At 38.1% G+C, this 23,453-nt stretch overlaps 1 protein-coding gene and 1 non-coding gene across 2 annotated transcripts in view; both read right to left on the reverse strand.

Moving 5' to 3' along the window:
* Csas (CMP-sialic acid synthase) overlaps positions 1-23,453 on the reverse strand; it is a 217,101-nt gene that overhangs the window by 34,674 nt on the left and 158,974 nt on the right. Inside the window, exons 7-10 of the mRNA XM_067149118.2 lie at positions 21,038-21,231; positions 18,471-18,588; positions 13,651-13,853; positions 6,682-6,803 (exon numbers count right to left, since the gene is read on the reverse strand). Coding sequence (XP_067005219.2) covers positions 6,682-6,803; positions 13,651-13,853; positions 18,471-18,588; positions 21,038-21,231 — 637 coding nt within the window. The remainder of the gene's footprint in view (positions 1-6,681; positions 6,804-13,650; positions 13,854-18,470; positions 18,589-21,037; positions 21,232-23,453) is intronic.
* On the reverse strand, positions 3,539-3,644 carry LOC136876602 (U6 spliceosomal RNA). Its single transcript, XR_010860634.1, has one exon. It is a non-coding gene; the product is annotated as a U6 spliceosomal RNA (small nuclear RNA).

Genomic DNA, 23,453 nt, shown 5'->3' on the forward strand with positions numbered 1-23,453 from the left:
CAACAAACGTACTGTCCATCCAGCCGGACTCATACGTTCTAACAATAACACCAGACGGCAAGTTTCCTTTCGGAGTGTTTTCCTTTTCAGAACCACACATGGAGGGAGTTTGGTTCCATCCGCTAATACGCAAAACATTACCGTGCATCGCTGCTTTACGTTACCACCTGTACTGACGGTTACACTTTTAGAACCCTTCGTATCCACTGTATTTTTCAACGGCATTTCAAAATAGACAGGTGTCTGATCAGCATTCCCAATTTGCGACAGCAAAGAATTTTGCTTCCTCAAATGAATAATGTGACGCTGTAGGGCTGTTAATTTTTCTTCATACGCCCCAGGGAGACGTTGTGAAATAGACGTATGTCCCCGAATGCACAATCCCTTTCTCCGATAAAAGTTTCGGATCCATCAGCGGCTTGCAGTGAAACCCTGTGTTTTGAGTTCTTTTGAGATCTCTAGTGCTTTCAATTGACACATTTCACTAGAAACACCATATCCTAACTCACGTTTTTCTATCACAAATTTGTGGAGTCGTTCTTCAATTTCCGGAAACACTGCACTCTGTCCGCGGAACGCTCTGCAATCGCCATTACTTTTTACAAGTTTTTCCTTCTTCCGCCAATCACGAATATACTATTCATCAATATCGCACTTTCTGCCAACGGCACGATTTTCATATATTTCAGCTTCGTTTACAACTTTCTCACGCACAGTAATTGACCGCAGACGCTGTTTTGAATCCATCGCTTACTATCGAGACAGCACTTTCATGGAACAGTATGGAACTCAAATGTGAGCAAGGTAGACTTCTGTGACCAACAGTCTCGACTATCACAAAGTACGATATCCCACGAGATCAGCTATTCGCGCACCCATCATGCCAGCAACACTTGTGAAGCAAATGTCGATCGAGCATCCGCAGCAGCGGCTTTCATATTTACCTATATTCTTTGATTTACCATATTTCATTATCTTACATTTCGCGTTTACATGCCACTGTAACCGTATTGAGAAAAAATCAAACGTGTTTTCTAGAACACAACTAAAACACAATAAGATCTGGATGCCCATTTTCATGTGGTATATTGAGTATGGTAAATGTATTCAAATCTGTTTCAATACTCCATGTAAACGTAGTAAATATTTACGAGAATGAATAGCTTGAATACGATCCGCATCCAAGATTTAGAACCTATATTTTGGGGGAAAACGTGCGGGTGGTATTCGGGATTATACAGTAATTAAACATCACATGCTGTAAGTCAAGGTGACGAGCATCATCCTTTATTTCTCCCAGTGTCCCATTGTAGTGGCATAAAGTTTATGGGATTCATACTGACACATTTTTTTGTGAACTGTCCCATATACAGCAGAACCTCGATTATACATTCCCAGAAACTAAGTTTTCCTGTATTATTCATTCAAATTACGTGGTCCAGCGAGCATACTAATTAAATCAAGTTGTAAAAATCCTGCATTATCCGTTCCTCGGAGAAACTATTTCCCGGATCAACCGTCCAGAAATTTCAGTCCCATCAACGCTAAAACCTCGATCATACGTTTTTCAAGAAACTGTATCTCACGAAAGGACGGCTACGGCATACTTACGGATCTTGGTGTTAATGTCCAGTCATTGCGCTAATTTGAGAAGGAAAAGGGATCGGCGGCAAACTTGCATAAGGGACCATCTTGGCATCGCATTCGGGTGGTATTGCTTAGAGAATTCTCAGAAATCCTAAAGCAGAGAGTGTCTACAACAATTGGAAGGAGACAGAGCGCATTTCAACAGCTCTACATGAAGGCAGAACAAGTTTCATCAAATGTTCATACTTTCAAAACGTCTACATTATGTCCAGGATGTTTATTTTTTTACTTTTTTCGAGTGTATCACCGAACAGGTTTTCGGCATTTCCCTCAGGGCAGTGAACAGTCACTGGGTTTTCTGACAGGAATCGAAACTGCTCCTTCTTAAGTAACACAAATTTAGTGTTATCGTATACAATTATATGTTATCAAGACCAGAACAGATGTTCCACCTTACATACATAAAACCATGGGAGACTTTGGGATTGCCTATTACTGTTGTCGTCATGTTTTTGTGTTAAAATGTTATAAAAACCGCACCTGTTTTATTTGCGCACGTTACATTTATAACTTTGTATAATTTCGCACTCGTACTGACTTGTACAGCGAGTGCGCATTCCAGCTGAGCTCAAAGTTGCGAATAATCATAGTTTCGGAAGTGTTAATGATATTTTTTCTCATTCCAATTTGATTGTGATTAGTGACGGGCAGAATTGAATATAATGCATTTGAGAACTTGAGGACTGATACATTCAAAACCATATTCTCGAGTTCAACATAACCGTTAAAAATCAATGCAGGCCTAATTTACGCGGTACAAGATTTCCATAAACTGACTACGAACAGTATACCAGTGACCAAATTACAATGGAAGATTTAAAAAAATGGATTTTGCCATAATGCAGGGCGCTTTGGTATCTAATGTGCTTTTATTTTATTAGATTAGAGAACTAAAAACTACTTGTGGACGATTGTTGTTTGGCTTGGTGTTACGGGTATTAGATTTTTTGAAGAGTTTGGCTGATCAAAGTTGCTGAACTGAAAGAAGTTTTTAGAGGAAACTGACAAAGTTTCCCCGGTAAAACTGTATGTAAAGTTTCGAGATTTTTAATTTAACGTCAAAAATTTCATTATTGGTCGCATACCGGTAATTAATGTTTGGAGCCGGCCCCGGGGTCTAACTTGCCTGCCTCTCACCCGAAGGGCCCGGGTTCGATTATCGGCCAGGTCAGGCATTTTTACCTGGATATGAGGGCTGGTTCCAGGTTCACTCATTCTACGATTACCTTTAATTGAGGAGCTATTTAATGGTGAGATGGTGATCCCAGTCTAGAGAGACAGGAGTAACGGCCGAGAGGATTCGTCACACTGACCATGAGTCGCCTCATAATCTGCAGGCCTTCGGATCGGGGGTGGTCGCTTGGTAGGCAGAAGGCCCATGGGGGCTATAGTTTGGTTTGGTTTAGGGGTGTTTATAAAATTATAAGTATACACATTTCATTTCTGTGATGTTTAGCCAAATTGTTGATGGTTCTTTCATTCCCGGATTTTCAGTTTTCCCGTGTTGTACGTCTTTTTCTCGTGGTCCCGCCAAAAACGAAGAATCAAGGTTCCACTATATTCTTTGTTACCATGTCTTTGATTTTAATTATCGCAAAGTAATTACAGTATGTTTGGTTGACAGTATTCCACCCATGATTTCATGCGGCATTCTGGACCAAGGACTTCTGATTTTTTTGTACTTCTTCACTGCTGTTAGTTGCCTCATGGTGTGCGGGAAGTTGAGGAAAATATTAGAATGCTGGAAAAAAAGTGATATTTTACAGATGATCTGAAAGTGGAATTCCCATTTCTGTGATTAGAAGAATAAAATCAGCCCTGTCAGTTACCAATGACCTGCATTAGCGCTGGACAGGTGGCAGATTCCCTATCAGATGTTTACCTATTCTTAAGTAACATGGAACGCTTCAAGATTTTGTATGTCATCCTTGCACAGGGCCATTCTAATCTTCTCTGTATTATTCCAATTTTAGTATATGTACCACCAAGGCGAATACCACTACTTTGCACATTTCGTAAATGAAAATCCAATGGACCACTGTGGCAGATCAGATGTTATTCAGCACATCAATGTGAAAAAAAACATGCTTGCTGTTTCAAGTAAAAGTTCTTCCCAGAGCATAATGTCCTTTGTAAACAAAATAGTATGTAGCGGAAGTATAAATGACTTGGGAAAACACCTTGCTGCTGAGAAAGATTTATTTGTTTTCTGTATGATGAGACATTATCAATTCCTTCCAATAAATTGACTGCACTCCTGTGATCATAAGAAAGGTATGAGAAGAAATTTACGTGTTCAAGCACAAAATGTGAGACAATAATAGTGAATTTACAGGCTGCTCCTATGACAAAGTAAACTACAGTAGAAGCTCGATTATACGTTCCCATAAACTACGTTTTCCCGTATTATTCGTTCAAATTACGTGGTCCGGCAAGCATCCTAATTAAATCACGTTGTTAAAATCCCGCATTATCCATTCCTCGAAGAAACAATTTCCCAGATTAACCATCCAGAAATTTCAGTCCCATCAACGCTAAATCCTCTATCATGCATTTTTCAAGAAACTGTATCTCACAAAAGGACGGCTATGGCATACTTATGGATCGTGGTGTTAAAGTCCCGTCATTGCGGTAATTAGAGGAAGTACTGTACTGGAAAAGCGATCGCCTGTGAACTTGCATAAGGGACCATTCATCGCATTCGGATGGTATTGTTTAGACAATCCTGGAAAATCATTAGGCAGCTTGTGTCCACAACAACTGGAAGGAGACAGAATGCATTTCGACAGTTCTACTTGATGACGGAACGAGTTTCTTCAAATGTTCATACTTGCAAAATGTCTACATTATGTCCAGGGTTAGATGTATATATATATATATATATATATATATATATTTTATTTTTATTTTTTTTTTATTTTTATTTTTTCCCCGAGTGTATTACCGAACAGGTTTCCGGCACTTCCCTCAGGGCACTGTACAGTCACGGAGCTTTCAGGCAGGAATCGAAACTGCTCCTTCAACACAAATTTAGTATTTTAATATTATCGTTTACGATTATGTTACCGAGACCAGAACAGATGTTGCACCTTACATGTATAAAGCCAGGGGAGGTTTTGGGATTGCCTATTGCTGTTTTGGTCCTAATACAAAACTGGGAATTTCAAGTGATTGTGTTAAAACGTTATAAAAACCGCAGTAATTTTATTTGTGCACATTACATTTAAAAACTTTGTATAATTTTGCACTAGTACCAACTTGTACAGCCAGCTGAGCTCAAAGTCGCGAATAACCGTAATTTCGGAAGTGTTAATGATATTTTTTCTCTTTCCAATTTGATTATGATTACTGACGGGCAGAATTGATTATAATTCGAGAACTTGAGAATTGATACTTACATTCAAAACCATATTCTCGAGCTCAACATAATCTTTAAAAGTCACTGTAGACCTAATTTACGTGGTAGAGGATTTCCATAAACTGACCACAAACAGTATACTGGTGACCAAATTACAATGGAAGATAAAGAAAACGGATTTTGCCATAATGTTGGGCACTTTGGTATCTAATGTGCTTTATTTTAATAAATTAGAGAATTAAAAATTACTTGTGGTTGATTGTTGTTTGGCTTGGCGTTATGGGTATTTGATTTTTCGAAGAGTTTGGCTGATCATAGATGGTGAACTGAAAGTTTTCAGAGGAAACTGACAAAATTTCCCCGGTACAATTGAATGTAAAGTTTCGAGATTTTTAAGTCGCATACCGGTAATTAATGTTTGAAGCTGGCCCCGCGGTCTAACTTGCCTGCCTCTCACCCGGAGGGCTCAGGTTCGATTCCCGGCCAAGTCAGGCATTTTAACCTGGATATGAGGGCTGGTTCCAGGTTCACTCATTCTACAATTACCTTTAATCGAGGAGCTATTTAATGGTGAGATGGCGATCCCGGTCGAGAGAGCCAGGAATAACGGCCGAAAGAATTCGTGACACTGACCATGCGTCACCTCGTAATCTACAGGCCTTGGAACCGAACAGCAGTCACTTGGTAGGTGGAAGGCCCATTGGGGCTGTAGTCTGGTTTGGTTTACGAGTGTTTGTAAGATTATTTCATTTTTGTGTTGTTTAACCAAATTGTCGATGGTTCATTCGTTCCCAGATTTTCCGTTTTGCTGTGTTGTACGTTCTTTTTTCCGTGGTCCCTCCAAAAGCTGAGAATCAAGGTTCCACTGTAATACAATTAGAATATAGGCTTACATCGCTGTAAATTTTGTAGAAGTGCTGGTTGCTGACGTATAGAATTGATGAGGCAGGGTGAGAGGAAGAAGAAACACACGAACTGATGAAGAATGGATATGTCAGCAGCCCTATTTCCTGTATTCCAATATGAAGAGGAATACTATGGATCATGGTTCCAGCAATGACAAGAAGGTCAAGAGAAAGAGAAGAGAAACGACTAATTATTACTGCAAAATATGCTCACACCATCCCGGACTTCATCCCGGAGTGGTAGAGCACTGGACTTTTGAGCTCAACCTGGCAGGTTCAATCCTGGCTCAGTCCAGTGGTATTTGAAAAGTGTCACACTGTGAAAAAGTGCAAGTGAATTCAGTGATTTGAGAAAAATGTGTAGTGACAATATTTTTTGGTATAAATATGTACATAATTATTGTTTTATTCACATGATTTAAGCCATGGCAGTGAAAAGCATTGGAGCAAGCTGGAAGTAAATACGAGTAGATGGCAAGTAGCTCCAGATATTAATTTAAGAAGAAAGGGTTAATATGACAACAGAATAAAAGTAACTGGTATGAAAAATATGTGAGATAGGTTAAAAACTCAGTCCTCTTAGCAGTGTATCAATTGCACAACTAAGTTTTTATTGTATTCAAATCTTCTGAGCACTCTATTACTAGAAAATATTTTATGTTAATAATTTTAGTGTTATCCCTTTTCACCTGAATGAATAGCCATTTTCATCCATCTTCACAGTATTTCTGAACTTTTCTGATATAAAAGTAGTAATACAGAACATCTCACCCATGAGCTCTAAGTGCCAGAAGATCAGCTATTTGCTTCAGGCGTGAGATTCCATGCAGAATGATCCGAATTTGGTCCCGGCTATTGGCAAATTCCATATGTGTGTCAGGAGGAACTAGATCCTGTAATATTAAGATATAAGTTTGTTATCTGAACTTCTCTATTTTATTCATTTACGAAAAATATGTTCTGGGGGTGGTGAACTAGCTGTTAGGCCCCTTTAAACAACAAACATCATCAAAAATATGTTCTAACTTCAAATAGCAAAACAAACATAAATAATGAGTTGTGAAATTCAAGACAGAATTTCTTTCACACAGGTAATTTGCATTATATTTATTCTACAATTATTAATATATCATTTACTAAATAATAATAATAATAATAATAATAATAATAATAATAATAATAATAATAATAATAATAACGATAATAATAATGTTTGTGGCATCATACACAACCATTAACCCAGCTCATGGGAGATAGGGTCACCTTCCCTATCCTTCACTTCAATAATTCTTGTCTGGCGCATCCACGATGTGGGGATGGGTATCCTCCACATCAGTAGGCTGGTGTGAAGAGGGGCTAAGTTCAGGCACGAACCCAGTTTCACGGGGTACAAGGTGGAACCCATGCCCAGGGTTACGAGTGAAGACCTTAACAGCATCTTAGGCAGAGAAGGAGACGTTCAGAATGGCAAAGATGATAGAAGAGGAAACCACTCCCTTATGGGGAAGAGGGATCTTCGAAGGCCAAGGGAGTAAACCCCAAAAGAAAATCTCAGATGCATTAGGCTTAGCAGGTCAGCAGATGAGTCAATTTCTACTTGCTTTCAACTATAATACAAGCCTCAGATGCAAGTTTAAAAATGGAAATGGAATTGACAAGTCTCTGACTACAGTTGCACAGTATGATGGTAGACCTGTTCATGCAAGTGTTAGATCAGAGAACAAAACATGATTTGGAACAATAAATATTTTAACAATGAATGGGAAGGAAGATGAATTGACTGACCTAATGGAGTGATGAAAACTCGACATCCTGGGATTATGTGATGTAAAATGGAAAGGCAAAGGAATGAAGAAACTAAGAAAGGGGTACACCTTGTACTGGATGGGTAACAGTAAAGAGAAAAGAAATGGAGTGGGATTTGTAGTGGATCAGAAGGTTGAACCAATAGCTGAAGTTGAGTATGTAAATGAAAGAATTATAATAATGCACATACATGTAAACAAGGAACTACTGAAGATAGTAAAGGTGTATGCTCCACAGACAGAATGTAGCGTGGAAGAAAAAGAAGAGTTCCTCAATGAACTGGAAACACACATTGTTGGAGATGGGATCATGATAATGGGATATCTGAATGCTCATGTGGGAAATGATAGAATGCGATATGAGAATGTTCTGGGCTCACGTAGATATGACGATAGAAATGAAGATGGAGAGAAACTGTTGGACTTTTGTATCGGAAATAACCTGATAATAAAGAACACATGATTTATGAAGAGGAATAGCCATAAGATCAGCCGATATAGCTGGGATGGACAGTATGGAACACTCATCGATTTTATAACAACAGACCGAGAATGGGGAAGATACGTCATGAATACGAAGATAATCCCCAGTAAAAATATGGCAGGTGATCATAGATTATTAATTGTGGAATGAAAATGAGTAAAAGTCCCTAAAATTGTGTTGAAGAAGAAACCAAAGTTCAGGATTTGGGAACTGGAGGAGGAGGATAAAAGAATGGCATTCCAAGATTGGATAAAAATGAAGTTGCCTAACATGGAAATACGAAGTGGAGAAGAAGAGTGGGACAATTTAAGACAGACATTTGTAAATGCAGCAATTGAGGTACGCAGGAAAACAAAATCAACGATTAAGGGAAAGGAGACACGGTGGTGGACAGACAAAATAAAAAAATAAATAAAGGAAAGGAACAAGGTGAAGAAAGAAATGGATAAGGAAAAAAAATGTATCAGAGGGATGAGAATAAGATAGAAAGGTTACATGTGAAATACAAAAGATTGAAACTACAAGTAAAGAGGAGTATAAAGGAAGAAAAGAAGAAATGTTGGGGAGAGATTACCAACAAAATTGTGCAACATAGTCGAGGAAATCAGAAACTATTATACAGAGTAATAAAATCAAAAAGAATAAATCAACAAAAATCAAGGCATTAGAGACAGAAGATGGATTCATAGTACATGACGAAAAGGGTCTTCAGAAAGTGATGGCAAAATATTTTGAAAAACTTTTAAATGAGTATGACTGCTTGGAGGAAGAAGGAGATAAGAAAATGGAAATAATAGATGGAGATAAAGAAGAGAACCCGATAACAAGGTTGGAACTTCAGTGAAAGCAATGACCAAGGGTAAAGCAAGTGGAAAAGACTAATTCAATGCTGATATGATTAAGGCAGCAGGAAGCATTGGACTACAGTGGCTATACCGAGCCCTCAATGCCATACGGAAGGATGAAAGGATACCTGAAGATTGGTAACAAGGAAGAAATGTGAAAATTATAGAGGTATAACCCTATTATCACATGGGGTAAAAATAATGGAGAAAGTCATAGACAAAAGACTGAGGGATATAATAGAAACACAGTTAGAGGAAAAACAATATGGCTTTAGACCGAATAGATCAACAATAGACTTGATATTTACAGTGCGAACGATAATGGAAAAACATCTGGAAAGGAACAAGGAAATCATCTTCGTATTTAGGATTTGGAAAAAGCTTATGATACAGTTAAGAGAAAACTGAAAAGGAATGTATCAAAATCATTAATAAACAAGATTTTTTTTTTAACAGTTGCATTACGTCACACTGGCACAGATAGGTCTTATGGCGACGATGGGATAGGAAAGGGCTAGGAGTGGGAAGGAAGCGGCCGTGGCCTTAGTTAAGGTACAGCCCCAGCATTTGCCTGGTGTGAAAATAGGAAACCATGGAAAATCATCTTCAAGTCTGCCGACAGTGGGGTTTGAACCCACTATCTCCCAGATGCAAGCTCACAGCTGCGCGCCCCTAACCGCACGGCCAACTCGCCCGGTTAAAAATGTTGTATCATGATAGTAAAAGCTGTGTACAAGTGGGGAGTAGTGACTGAAATATTTTATACAAAAAAAAAAAAAGGTCTCGGGCAAGGAAGTGCACTGTCGCCATTATTGTTTGTTTATTATATTGCCTAACAACACTGTCTATCGTGAATGTGAATCAATAATATCTACAATGCGTAAAAGAAGAATTTCCTCTTTCTGTTGTCACATATCAAGATTACCAGACACCAGGATATTGAAACAACTATTTGATTATTTTTTGAAAAATAAAATCAATAATAATTGGTTCAAAGAAGTTCAGGATGATTTGGAAGAATTGGGTATAACTTGGCAACAAATCAAAGACAGAAAAGAGAAGAGGATTTTGAAGAACAAAAGCATAAGTCTCAAACTAAAAACAGTTGAACGGAAACAATATACTATATCGGACACACAAAGGGCTTCCAGGTCGGAGAGGATGAGAAAGTTCTGGGAGAAGAAAAAAAAAAAGAAATTATCTCAAATGTATTGATTTAAGTGCTCCAATGTGGGCGTAAAATATGTAAATAAATAATAAATAATTGATAGATGAAATCATAAAACATGTAAAACAGAGTATCAGTAGTGATGAAGTGAATGTTTTGGTATTTGCAGATGATGTGGTGATTTGGGGAAAGGGAGAAAAGGAAGTACAAAGGAGACTGGACATTTGGAATGAAAATCTGAAGGAGTTTGGAATGGTAATTAGTAAACAGAAAATTGTAGTCATGCACTGTAGAAAAGAGAAAAAGTGAAGCCAAGTGAACACAGATGGAGAATGGTTAGAGAATGTAGAACAGAATGTAGAATGGGTAGCATTATAAATGGAAGTAATATAATCAAACCTGAAATTAATAACAGACTAAGTAAAGGCACAACATTTTATCATCAAGTGAGAGAGCTTTTATGGGATGACAATGTACCCAAGAGAACAAAATTAACATTACATAAACAATATTTCATACCAATTGTAACATACAGACTAGAAATGCTCGTAACTAATAAGTGACAAGATGGTAAGATCCAAGCAGTAGAAATGAAATTTTTAAGAACATCTGTTAAAAGGACAAGAGATAGAATCCAAAATATTAAAGTCAGAGAAGAGCTAAATATAGAACCATTAGTACAGAACATACAGAAAGCAAGACTGAGATGTTTCAGACATGTAAAAAGAATGGGAAAGGAACAGGTAGCAAGAAGGGAATTGGAAAGAGAAATTAAGGGAAAGAGACCAGTTGGAAGACCGAGAAGAAGGTGGGTGGATCAGATTTGGAAGTACATTAGAGAAGCTGGATTGGATGTGGTGGAAGTAATGGAGCAGGAAAAGTGGAAGGACAGAAAAGAGTGAAGGAGGCTTGTTAACCACACCTGGGCAACTGGAGTGGGACACTGATGATGATGATTAGGGCTCGGATGTTTAAGACCTAAAAAAATAGCCCAAATAAGCAAGCAAATACGACCTCAAAAGTGACGAAATATGACCTTAAAAGTGACGAAATATGACGTAAAAACTACAAAATATACCCTGAAAATGATTAATCTAAATATGGCCAATTTAAAATAAGTTATAAATTGAAACGGCAATTCCTTTGATACATATTTGTTAACTAAATTCTTTATTCTTACTTTCATATTAATTTTCTGAATATACATGTTTATCAGTTATTCACAGTCTATTGTCCTCGATTCACTTGTGAAGGCATACCTATAAAGTACTAAGTTCGCTAAGATTATAGATCACACAACATCTTAAAAGTAAAAATATGTTTGTACCCTTCACTGGTCGTTTGAAATACGAAGAAAACTAGAAATCAATTTATTTTTAAAACATATTTTGGAACGTTTAAGCCGAGATTACATTAATATTGCTCAAATGCATTAAAATTTAAATTGAGCACCACGAAACGAATTAAGTAGATGTATTTCGATACATTATGGTAGGGCGGCTCGGCATATAGTGCAAATTCGCATAACTTTTTCATTCTCCTCCACGGGTGCTATTGAAGTGTATGACAAGATTCATCTTCAAAGCATCAGGCGCAAAAGACCTCCAATTATCACTTAACACATTCTTGTAAGAAGGGAAGCTCCTTTCTACGTTACAAGACGTTATTGGTGCATATTTAAATAATATTAAATCACTGCTGTCGAGTATGCACTCATATTGAAATGTACTGGTACCTTCTACTCTAAGAACATCATTTATCTTGCACACACAGCGAAAACCGACACTTCGATTAAGCACATTGTAAAGTTTCCGTTTTACACTGATGTAACTGTTCCATGTGATTGTTGTGCTCACAATTTCAATACTTACATGAATTTCTAAGCTCGCAGCTTTTAAACGAGTAATTGCACTCGATATAATTCCAAAGTTTGACTTAATATATGTCCGACTTGCTGACAAACTGTAGGAAAACAATTCCTGCGCGATCTTGATAGAAGAGGCAGAGTATTAAATTTGTATTAACTACAGATGTGATACGGAAAAGCAGTTTCGTAAATTCAGAAAGTTGACGATGATTTTGCACAGCTACAGCTGTCGCCAAATCGCCAAAATATGACCGAAATATGACGTTTCTACGAAAATAGCTCAAAATATGACCTTATGACAAAAAATAGCCAAAATATGCATTTATATGACAAATAAAAATCACTTAATTGTGACTATAATCACCTGATTTGCACCAAAATCCAATCAGGCAAGAAAATAGAGACAAAGAAAAAATATGACTTTTCCTAAACATCCGAGCCCTAATGATGATGATGATGATGATGATGATGATGATGATGATGATGATGATGATGATGATAAATAATGGCTTAGATCAATCCCATAGATGAACTTGCACAGATCTCTCTCGTTTATTTACTCTTAATTGTGAACCAACACTGCTGGGATCTGATCCTGAAACCTTAGCACAGGAGGAACAGATAGTCAATTTTCATCTGCCACAAAATAATGACTATACAGAGCCCCACAAAAGTAGTACCTAAGGGCAGAAACATTTTAATACTGATGCATAATAAACCGGAAATGACACTCATATTCAATTATAATGTGGTATAATATAACAATACCAAACGGTGGAAAAATCTGAAAACTATGCACCTTAATCCCCCTCAACTCTATTGAACCAGAGTGTTCTTGCAGTTATGGTGAGAATTAAGGTTCAAATGTTAACAAAAAAACATATTTCTTTCCTGAGCTCCACATATAAAAAATAAATGTGAAAAATCAGTCCCCGACTCTGTTTAAAACAATTTTATACTGCAAATAAATGCATACTGTATTTCAACCATTTTTATTGTTTTGGTCACATTTTGCTCATTTTAGAGATCATGGGAATTATAATGAATGAATGCTGAAAGTTTTAATGCCATATAGCTCTGGCAGTTTGTATGATTAAATGTGTCAGCCATATTATTGCTAATCACCTTTTGGAACTTAGAACGTTTAATGTTAGCTACTCTAATACCTTGCTACCTATCCTCAAGATGCATGTCATATTTCATCTTTTTTAGGTCATATTTAACTAGTTTTTATGGTATATTCGCTTGCATATTTTGTAGTTACAGTATTTACGTCACAAACTTCTGAACCCTAGGGATACAACCATTAAAACTGCATGAAGGCAAGGATTAAAAGAAATCGAAATTCCTTGAATTAGATTCTTAATGTTACACCCTAGAAACTGAAGTAAATGTGACAACACTGCCTGGCAGAGAGGCCAGTCTGCATTGCCTATGAACGGATGTTTGTTACGCCACATGCTAACATTTTACCTACGGCAATAATAATAGGAATATAGTAACAGACCATCAACAACAACAAATATTTAAAAAGGACAAAATTCAACTAAATAATATTTTGAAAAACTTACCTTAGCCTTTTCAGCTAACTCTGAAGTAGTAAATTCATCAGGTACTCTACGAAACACTTCTCTAATCTTATGCTGGACATCAGGGCCATTGTATGTAAGGAAAAAGTTAAGCAAAGGATCACTGTTGAACGCTGGATGTCGAGCTACCAAAGTCAACCAGCGTTTCAGAGATTTTCGTCGTTCCTCAATAAAATGTGCATCTCCTAGAACATTTAAGAAATCCTTTCAGAGATATCATAATCATCAGTTTATAATGAGACTAATTACTGAAATAATGGAAATCAGTTACCATGTGATTAGCTAACTTATGTGCAAAGTTTCAACTGGTAAAACAAAATTACTTATAATGAAATACAAGTCACTATATTTGTGGAGCCTTCAAAACCCCTTGTGACAAGAATATAATGATACAGAAATTAAAAGGACCCAAAAGTTATTCAAAATATCCAGTACTTTCAATATTTTGTAATGGTATACTTAAGAAAAAGATCCTGCATGGGAAACAACAACAACAACTACAGCAGGAGATAAAGAAAAGAAAAATCCACTCCATAACAAACAGAATAAGTTGCAAAGAACAGTTGTTTTCAACACTGTCTAGGTGTGAGGAAATCATTTCTACTATCATAATTCATTGTAAACATACAGAAAAATGTCAAAATGACACAAATTCCTTAATTGAAGATTTCCATATTTCCAAAAGTGGAACCAAAGAGTTTTTATTAGTGGATGATGTGAATGTCAATGTATACCGAGCTCGACAGCTGCAGTCACTTAAGTGCGGCCAGTATCCAGTAATCGGGAGATAATGAGTTCGAACCTCACTGTCGGCAGCCCTGAAGATGGTTTTCCGTGGTTTCCCATTTTCACACCAGGCAAATGCCGGAGCTGTACTTTAATTAAGGCCACGGTCGCTTCCTTCCACTTCCTAGACCTTTCCTATCCCATCGTTGCCATGAGGTATATCTGTGTCGGTGCAACGTTAAGCAAAATAGCAACAACAAAAAAATGTCAATGTATTGTCAGTTTTTTTTAATAGTTAAATTATGTATAATACTACAGACACAAAGTCTTGTATGGTATGTTTGACATAACGGCAACCCATAAAGTGGGAAGAAATTAAATTAAATATTGGACAAACAACAATCACCATGCATTGTTACATAAGCCAAAAGTTGAAGTATGTAGCACGAAATGTTTCACTAAAATACATGCTTTATAGGCAGAATGGTTCATAATATGCTGGACACACTTCATTGTAGGAGAAGAGACACTAAAACTTTTCCTTCTTTGTCTACAAACATATGGTACATTTCATCAGGTTTGTACTAGTAGTCATAAAATTCTTGTAAGAATGTCCTCTTTCAGCCTGAGTGCAAGCCTATAGTTGTTTCATAAACTACTGTATTCTTGAAGAAAAAAATACCAGGTGATAAGTTGGGAGTCCTGTATATTTCTCGATTCAATTTTTCCATTTTTCTTTCATGTCTTCAAGATACATATATACGAATGGTCAAAAGTCACGGGAAGGGGTGTCCCATTAGAAAACGTATCGTGTATGATCCCTGAGCATTGCGGCTAGCTGTGGCATAGCTGAGCATTCTTTCACAAACACCAGTGTCGTGAAGATGGCAATAAATCACGAGTTAACCATCTGTGAACGTGGGATGATCATCGGCGCACAGTGCATGGGTCGTAGCATTGCGGAGATTACACGCGAATTTGGGTTTCCGAGGCGAACAGAGTCAAGGGTGGATCTTCAATATCACAGAGAGAATGTTACCACCTGCATGAACTGCCACACGGTAAGACCAAAGGTGTTTAATGAACGGACATCACGTCGCCTCTACTAGGCACTCGACGGACTACTGCAAGTCAGATCAGCGGCCAGTTGAATGTTGGGAGTCAGGAACCCATTTCTACCAGGACTGTAAGGAAGCAACTGTACCACATAAGCTTCACCAGCCGACGACCAACTCATGTCACTTTGCTGACACCTCGACACAAAGCTCAACGACATGCATGGGCTCGTGAACATCGGCAATGGACCATGGAACAGTGGGGCATGTGATATGGTCCGATGAATCCCAATTCCAGTTGTATCGAGCTGATGGACGTGTGAGAGTGTGACGTATGCCCCATGAAGCTATGGATCCTGTGTGTCAACAAGGCTGTGTTCAGGAGGGAGGAGGCTCAGTTGTGGTCTGGGCAGCGTTCTTATGGTCGTTATTAGGCCCCATTATCTGGCTGCAGGGAGCACTGACAGGTGCAAGTTATGTGGACATTCTTTCAGACCATCTGCATCCCTTTCTGGCCCTAGAGTACCCTAATGGAGATGCCATGCTTAAACAGGACAATGTGCCATGTCACCATTCTTCGGTGGCACGCAGGTGGTTGGAGGAGCACTCCAGTGAAGTTACAACCATGAATTGGCCCTCCAGATCCTCCGATCATAATCCAATCGAGCATTATGGGGTACTGTTGATGCTGGTGTACGCTTCATAAACTCCACATGAACTACACGAGACCAATTGTGGACAGCAGTGCAAGATGCATGGGTCCAGATCCCTCCAGAACAATTCCAACACCTTGTAGAGTCAATGCCTCGCTACATGATCCTTGCATGATTTTTGGAGGGTAGTTTGTAGAAACTTTACTTTACATGCTTGCAATTCACTAACTTTTCTCTCTTTCAGTGTACATGTTTCTAGACTGTACGTGAGAGTGGCCACAAAGTATGACTTATACAGAATCACCTTGGTTCTCATGGGCACTTCTTTATCCCACAGTAGATGTCTTCCGAAGTTGTAGAAGTTGGGACTGCTAGCCACTCTGTTTACTATTTCTTTATCTGCAGTACCCCTGCTGGAAATCATACTCCCAAGGTATATGAATACCTGTACACATTGAATGTTTTCACTTTCAAGCTTTACATGGTAGCCAGTATCTTTCCGAATTATTTTCAGTGCAACAGTTTTTGTTGTGCTAACTTTCACCTGATACCGTTCAAACTTTGCAACCCATTCAACCTCATAAATCTGAACTTTTTATAGCGATAAACTATAATATTTCAGTGATATACAGGAAATTAGATCATTATCGTCATCGTCGTCATCAACAACAACACTAGAACAGCCAGAGCGGTCATTTTGACCAATAGCCAATTTCAAGGTAATTCCATGCTCATCTTTTCATATGCATGAGGTTGTGCTTTTGTGACTTTTAATCATTTAGAGTTTTGCATATTCCTGCCAAAAATTACATCAGTGGATGATAAAGGAACACTGATATTGACCGTTATACCTGGGAAGGCTATAAGCAGTTTTTTGAACGCTTCTCTTCCTTGATTTTTATAATTTTTAAGTTTCATGTCCTGCATTGATGGTGTACGTCACTTATGTTTTGATGTTGACGACATATAATTTGTGGTATCCATATGTTACAAAGATTTTTTTAAAGGTTAAAAATACACAATGTAGTTTAAATATATATGTAATTATTGACAAATAATTCACATGGTGAGTGTCACTTTAAAAAATGGTTGATGACTAGAAGGGAATATCATTCACAACGTTATTTAAGTTGGTTGAATGGAACAAGTAGTATGTCATAACTTCATAAGAAAGACCACACTATACTCGCACAGTCTACGAAGGAAAAGTGAACAAGAATGGACTTCTGCTAAGCACTCTAATCAATAAAGTCAGTGAAGAAAAGAAGAAGCTCCCTAGTACTACTGAATTTTACAACGGAACTAAGTATGGCATGGATGTAGCTAATCAAATGGCACATAAATATTCCACTAGGGCTTGATGCCGAAGGTATTTTACAACATACTTGATCTAGCAGCAATAAATCATGGATAGTCTACAAGGAAATTGTAAGACAGAGAATCTCTTGACAGGATTATATTCTGCACGTAATACAAGAATTAAAATCTGATACTGTGGAAACAAGATCCTGGTTCACTGAACTAGACTTCAGCCTGAGTTTCAGTCCCAGGTCCAATGTCCCAGTCATAAGAAACGACAATGTCAAGTGAACTCCAATTGTAAACAGAACAAAACCTTGTCCTTCATATAACACTCTCCTCCCAAGTCAGAAAATGTTTGCACAAGATATTCACTTGCATAAATTGCTTATTAAGTGCTAAGTCTGTAAACAAACAGAGACTACAGTCCACATTAATATTTTTTATCATCTCATAAGCTTTTCACAAAGGCATTCAATAGCAAGTACGCCAACACATTTCATTGTTACCTATTAGAAGAAAAGTTAAAATGAACAATTATAAATATTTAGCAATGGGTCGCTTTGTATGCAATAAATTTCAATGGTTAGCTAAGTTGTTTTGAAATTTTAAAATACATTGTTGAAAGATTCAGGTGTTTTCCAGTCCCTGGATGCTAGATATATATATCAGTAAATGGCAGTGGTCAAAATGACTGCCTGCGGTATTTATAGCTATGGGGAAATTTCAGTCGTTCTAGGGTTAAAGATATGTTCTAGCTCACAAGCATGTTTTAATGAATGCCAAAATTATAAGACAACCTAATAACCAGGCATAGCTTTTATTTTGATAAAGAGTGGTTGTCTAAGTGTCTTGTATATTACCATCCTTGAAACCAAGCAAAGCTACATATAAACAACAAAATACACTAAAGTCATGTAGTAAAACATTTGGAACATAAAAAGGTGAAAATAATCATAATACAACACTTCTCTGGGATAATGGTAATAATTATATTTTGAACTATTATCAAAAGAAGGATACGGTAATCAAAAATTCATATCAATCAAAATTCAAGAAATGCTCTTACCTCCAACAATTCTTTTTGGTGGAAGCTTAGGAATAAGCCTGTAGGGAAATCGCCCCAACAGAAGTTCATGCAATGCAACAAAATCATTGTACCTTCGCCTCACAAGAGAAGAAAATCTCTAGAAAAAGGAAAAAAAGAGAAACAAATAAAGACAAAATACACAGTCAAGTAACTTTAATTTCTTTCAAATTTAAAGCGGTAAAAGAAGACACTTTTTTTTTTTTGTGGCTTTACGTCGCACCGACACAGATAGGTCTTATGGCGAAGATAACTATATCTCTATTTTACATTCAGTAAAAAAGGACCCTAACAACCAACTACACACTTCTCAGAAGAATTTCTTTTTTAAATTTGATTTATTACAACATCCCCCATACAAAGACTACCACATTGCCCATACAGCGCGCTGTGTAGCACACAAAATCAACATTTTATTACTAAAAAATAGTAACTTAATACAACCTATCAGCTTGCAGCACTTAACTTTCTAAAATCCATTTCCAGAATTTCATGAATAAGAGGAAATCAGCACCACCACCACCATCATCATCAACAACAACAACAACCATCTCCAGTTGCCGGGTGCGGTGTGATACAGATCACTATCTGATCTGCAGTGAACTAAGTATCTCTAGACCCAGGATAGAGAAAAAGAAATCTGTCTACATAGATGAATAAGGATAGAAAATATCCGGGACAAGGAAATTAGATGGAAGTACATGGATAGTGAAAAGTTCCAAACAATGGGCAATAAGCAGGTTAGAATATATAAGGAGAATGAATGGCATACAGGGTTGCTGTAGTAGAAACAGCAAGGGAATGCCTAGGAACAACTGTGTGTAAAGATGGGAAAAACGAACATCTTGGAGGAATGATTAAGTGAGGGAAGCTTGTTAATGTAAAAGGAAAGAGGATCAGAAGTGGCTCCAAACTACGACTGATGCAGACAGGGAACTGTACATAGATGAAAGAAATGTAGTGAAACAAATAATTGTTGAATACAAGAAGAAATTATGGGAAGATTTCAGTAATAACCTGGAAAGGCTAAGTCAAGCAGCAGGGAAACCTTTCTGGACAGTAAGGTAGAGGGGAAAAAATGAATACTGTTTTGGGTAAATCTGCTGAACTCATTGTAGATTCTATGGAATCACTGGACAGGTTGAAGGAATATTTGAAATTCTTCTCAACGTAAAAGGAAATCTTGATATTGCAAACTGGAAAAGGTAGATCGTTTTAAGTGTTCAGGATGTGTATTCTCCCAGAATGGCAGTATAGTAAGCGAGACTGAGTCAAAGTGAAACACAGCTAATGCACTGAGCTCACAATTGCAATCAACAGTATTCTGTAAGAAAGAAGTCAGCTCCTGAACAAAACTATCTTTACACCTGTCTGTTTTCAGACCAACTTTCCTGTAGGGGAGTGAAAGCTGGGTCGATTCAGAATATCGCATTCATACATTAGAAGTAACAGACATGAAAGTAGCGGGAATGATCACTGGTACAAACAGGAATAATGGCAGGAAAGTATTCGGAATGAGATAAATACTAAGTTAGGAATGAATGCAACTGATGAAGCTGTACACATATACCAGCTTCAGTGGTGGGCTCATGTGAGGCAAATGGAAAAGGACAACTTACTTAGGAGAATAATGGTATCTGTCATGGAGGGGAAGAGAAGTAGAAAGGGACCAAGGTGATGATGGTTAGGCTCATGTTCTAAAGATTTAAAGATAAGAGGTATGGAACTAAACAAGGTCACAGAGCTAGTTAAAATAGAGGATTCTAGAGGTGTTTAGTAGCTTCACACGGGCTTGCAGACTGAAGAGTGAGAAACATAAGTGTCAACAATGAAGGTATATGTATGCTAACATATTTCTTCAGTTTTCCCAGTAAAAATATCACTCGGGACAGTTTCTCACACCGTTGTTATGAATGAACATTCCAACTCAATTTTGAGTCTAAATGGATTCCTAACATTTTTACCGACTCGTTGCTGTCCTCCCCAGTCGTATTGCTTAGACTAAAAAAATATTTCTTCAGTTCTGTTGCTATTTAAGACCAATTTATTCCCCTTTAACCGTATCAATGACTCCTAAAACCTCTTGCTAGTTTGATTAACTATATTTTCTAATTGTCCAGCTCCATGGCTACATGGTTAACATGCTGGCTTTGGCCCTACGGGTTCCTAGCTACAAGTCCCAGCCAGGTCAGGAATTATAACCTTCATTGGTTAATTCTGGTGGCTTGGGGGCTAGGTGTGTGTGCCATCTTCATCGTTAGAATTCATCACAGGCAGGGCCCCATCCTCATAGATGCACAGGTTGCCTATACGGCGTCAGCTTGACAGACCTGAACCAGGCCCCTTTGGATGCCACAAGCCATTATTATTTTTCTAATTACAGTATTTATCTGCTGTTATGAGAGTAATACTTCCTTGAGCTAACATGGGATATTAGGATGTATATCAGCAAATATGATCATTGCTTTTAACGGACATAATGACATGATTATCAGTTCTAAATGACTATTTTTAGGACATGAGTTAAACATTTGTGCAGAACAACTTACCTTGCTAGAAACTTGATATTCAACATGCTTCAGAAATAAGCCTTTCTTCTCAGGTACCAAGTCAACCTCTATTGTATCCAACTGGCAGATATCAGGATAACAAAGACCCAAATTGGTTGGATTGAGAGTACGTTTCACTTGATGTGTATAATGCTTCAATTCAGCTAAGTCTCCAAGTTCGGGTGTAGGTAATTCTGAAATAATTATATTCAATAAAATTTGAAATATAAGTAGGATTATGAAGGAAAATGGCATCTGGCATCTGTATTTCAATATTCAAGATAAAAGTATATGGGTGGGGACATGTCTAACAAAGGTTGGATTGACTAAAATCATTATTATCAGTTAGTCAATTTAGAGGAAAATACAAATCAGAAAAACTAACTGTTATAAAAGAAAGTGTTTATTTATTTATAAAACTTCCTCAGTTGAAGGTTGCCAAAATGGACAAAGTATAACAAAACAATGAAATGGATAATTTCAGCTTAAAATGTTAATTTTGTTTACATTATTCTTATAATGTCGTTAAATGACAGCAGAAAGCAGTGATTTCTGAGCAATGAAATGGAACCTCATGAAGCTAACAAAAAAAGTTTATGATGAAATGTCATATGGCTTTTAGTGCCGGGATATCCCAGGACAGGTTCGGCTCGCCAGATGCAAGTCTTTCTACTTGACTCCCGTAGGCGACCTGCGTGTCGTGATGAGGATGAAATGATGATGAAGACAACACATACACCCAGCCCCCGTGCCATTGGAATTAACCAATTAAGGTTAAAATCCCTGACCCGGCCGGGAATCAAACCCGGGGCCTTCTGAACCGAAGGCCAGTGCGCTGACCGTTCAGCCAACGAGTAGGACAAAGTTTATGATAAAAGTTTTGAAAGCTTAAAGAAGTCCTTTTGAATTTCAATCACATTATCCACAAACATAAGAAAGACTATTTACAATAATTTTGACATTTTTTGTTTTGTCTGTCGTGTCTTGAGGTGCATTCCCGTTCCTTGTCCCATCCCCCCTCAATCCAGAATGGGCTGGACCTAGTTTCCCGACGTCAAGGTTGGGCACTTGTTCTTCAGGTGTCCCGTACTTCCACACTGGTAGCACTTCCTAACCTAGCTGGTCTCTTCCGTAGCTTTGCTCTTATGTTCCTCCACCAACTGGGTGATGATTCTACATAGATCATCAAAGGATCTCGGTTGTGATATTTTCATGAAGAGTCGAATCTTATCGCAGAGTAGCTCTGTGATGTGTGGTAAGATCTCGTTCTCGCTTCCTTCCGGGTGCAGATGCTTGAAGAGCTGATACTTCTGTAGGACGAATGCACTAGATCTCATGTTGGTGGGTTGTGCCTCAGTCAGTAGCTTCCTTTCCATGGAGCTCTTCGGAATTGAACCTAGCGAGGAATTCCCTCTTGAAGTCCACCCAGTTTAAATTTAAGCCCTTCAAGTTATTCCATCAAGTAGCGGCTTGCCCCTTTAATCGCAGTATCATGAGTTGCACGAAGATGTCCTCTGGTAGATTAGTCTTTCCTAATAGACTGACTGATCCTTCAATGAAGCTAGTCAGGTTCTCTTCCAGTTGCCCATGGAAATCCGGAAGGCTCTCTATAATCACCTTCAGGTCTAGGTGTCCTATACTGCCAGTTAGGGAAATTTTGGGAGCCGTAGGTCAAGTGAGTGTGTGGTGTATGCCCCATGAAGCTATGGATCCTGCATGTCAACAAGGTTGTGTCCAGCCGCGAGGTGGCTCAGTTCTGGTCTGGGCGGCGTTCTCATGGTCGCAGTTAAGCCCCATTGTCTGGCTGCGGGAAGCACTGACAGTTGCACATCATGTGGACATTCTTTCAGACCATCTGCATCCCTTTCTGGCCCTAGAGTACCCTGATGGAGATGCCATCCTTCAACAGGACAATGCACCATGTTACCGCTCTGTGGTGGCACATAAGTGATTGGAGGAGCACTCCACTGAAGTTATGACCAAGGATTGGCCCTCCAGATCCCCCGATCTTAATCCAGTCGAGCATTTATGGGATGCTGTCGATGCTGGTGTATGCTCCCATCAGCTTAGTACAACTGAATCCGGGATTCACCGGACCATACCACATGCTGCCACTGTTCCATGGTCCATTGCCGATGTTCACGGGCCCATGCACGTCGTTGAGCTCTGTATACCTATATAGAAATAATATGAGTCACCACCTTATCAATACACTATTTTATTTACTACCAAACTGGTAAATAGGGTCAATACCGGTTTCGACCCGTAAGGGATCATCCTCAGTTGACACATACAAAATATCTACAAAAACATCACATATAATGGTTAATGTTTAAAATTCATATGTCATTAAAATGCTGGTAAATACATCTTAGTTTGGATATGCGTATATTATGGGATTTATAAGTTTGCACTA

The sequence above is a fragment of the Anabrus simplex genome, chromosome 6 (assembly GCF_040414725.1).
Source record: "Anabrus simplex isolate iqAnaSimp1 chromosome 6, ASM4041472v1, whole genome shotgun sequence".
Classification (NCBI taxonomy): Eukaryota; Metazoa; Arthropoda; class Insecta; order Orthoptera; family Tettigoniidae; genus Anabrus; species Anabrus simplex.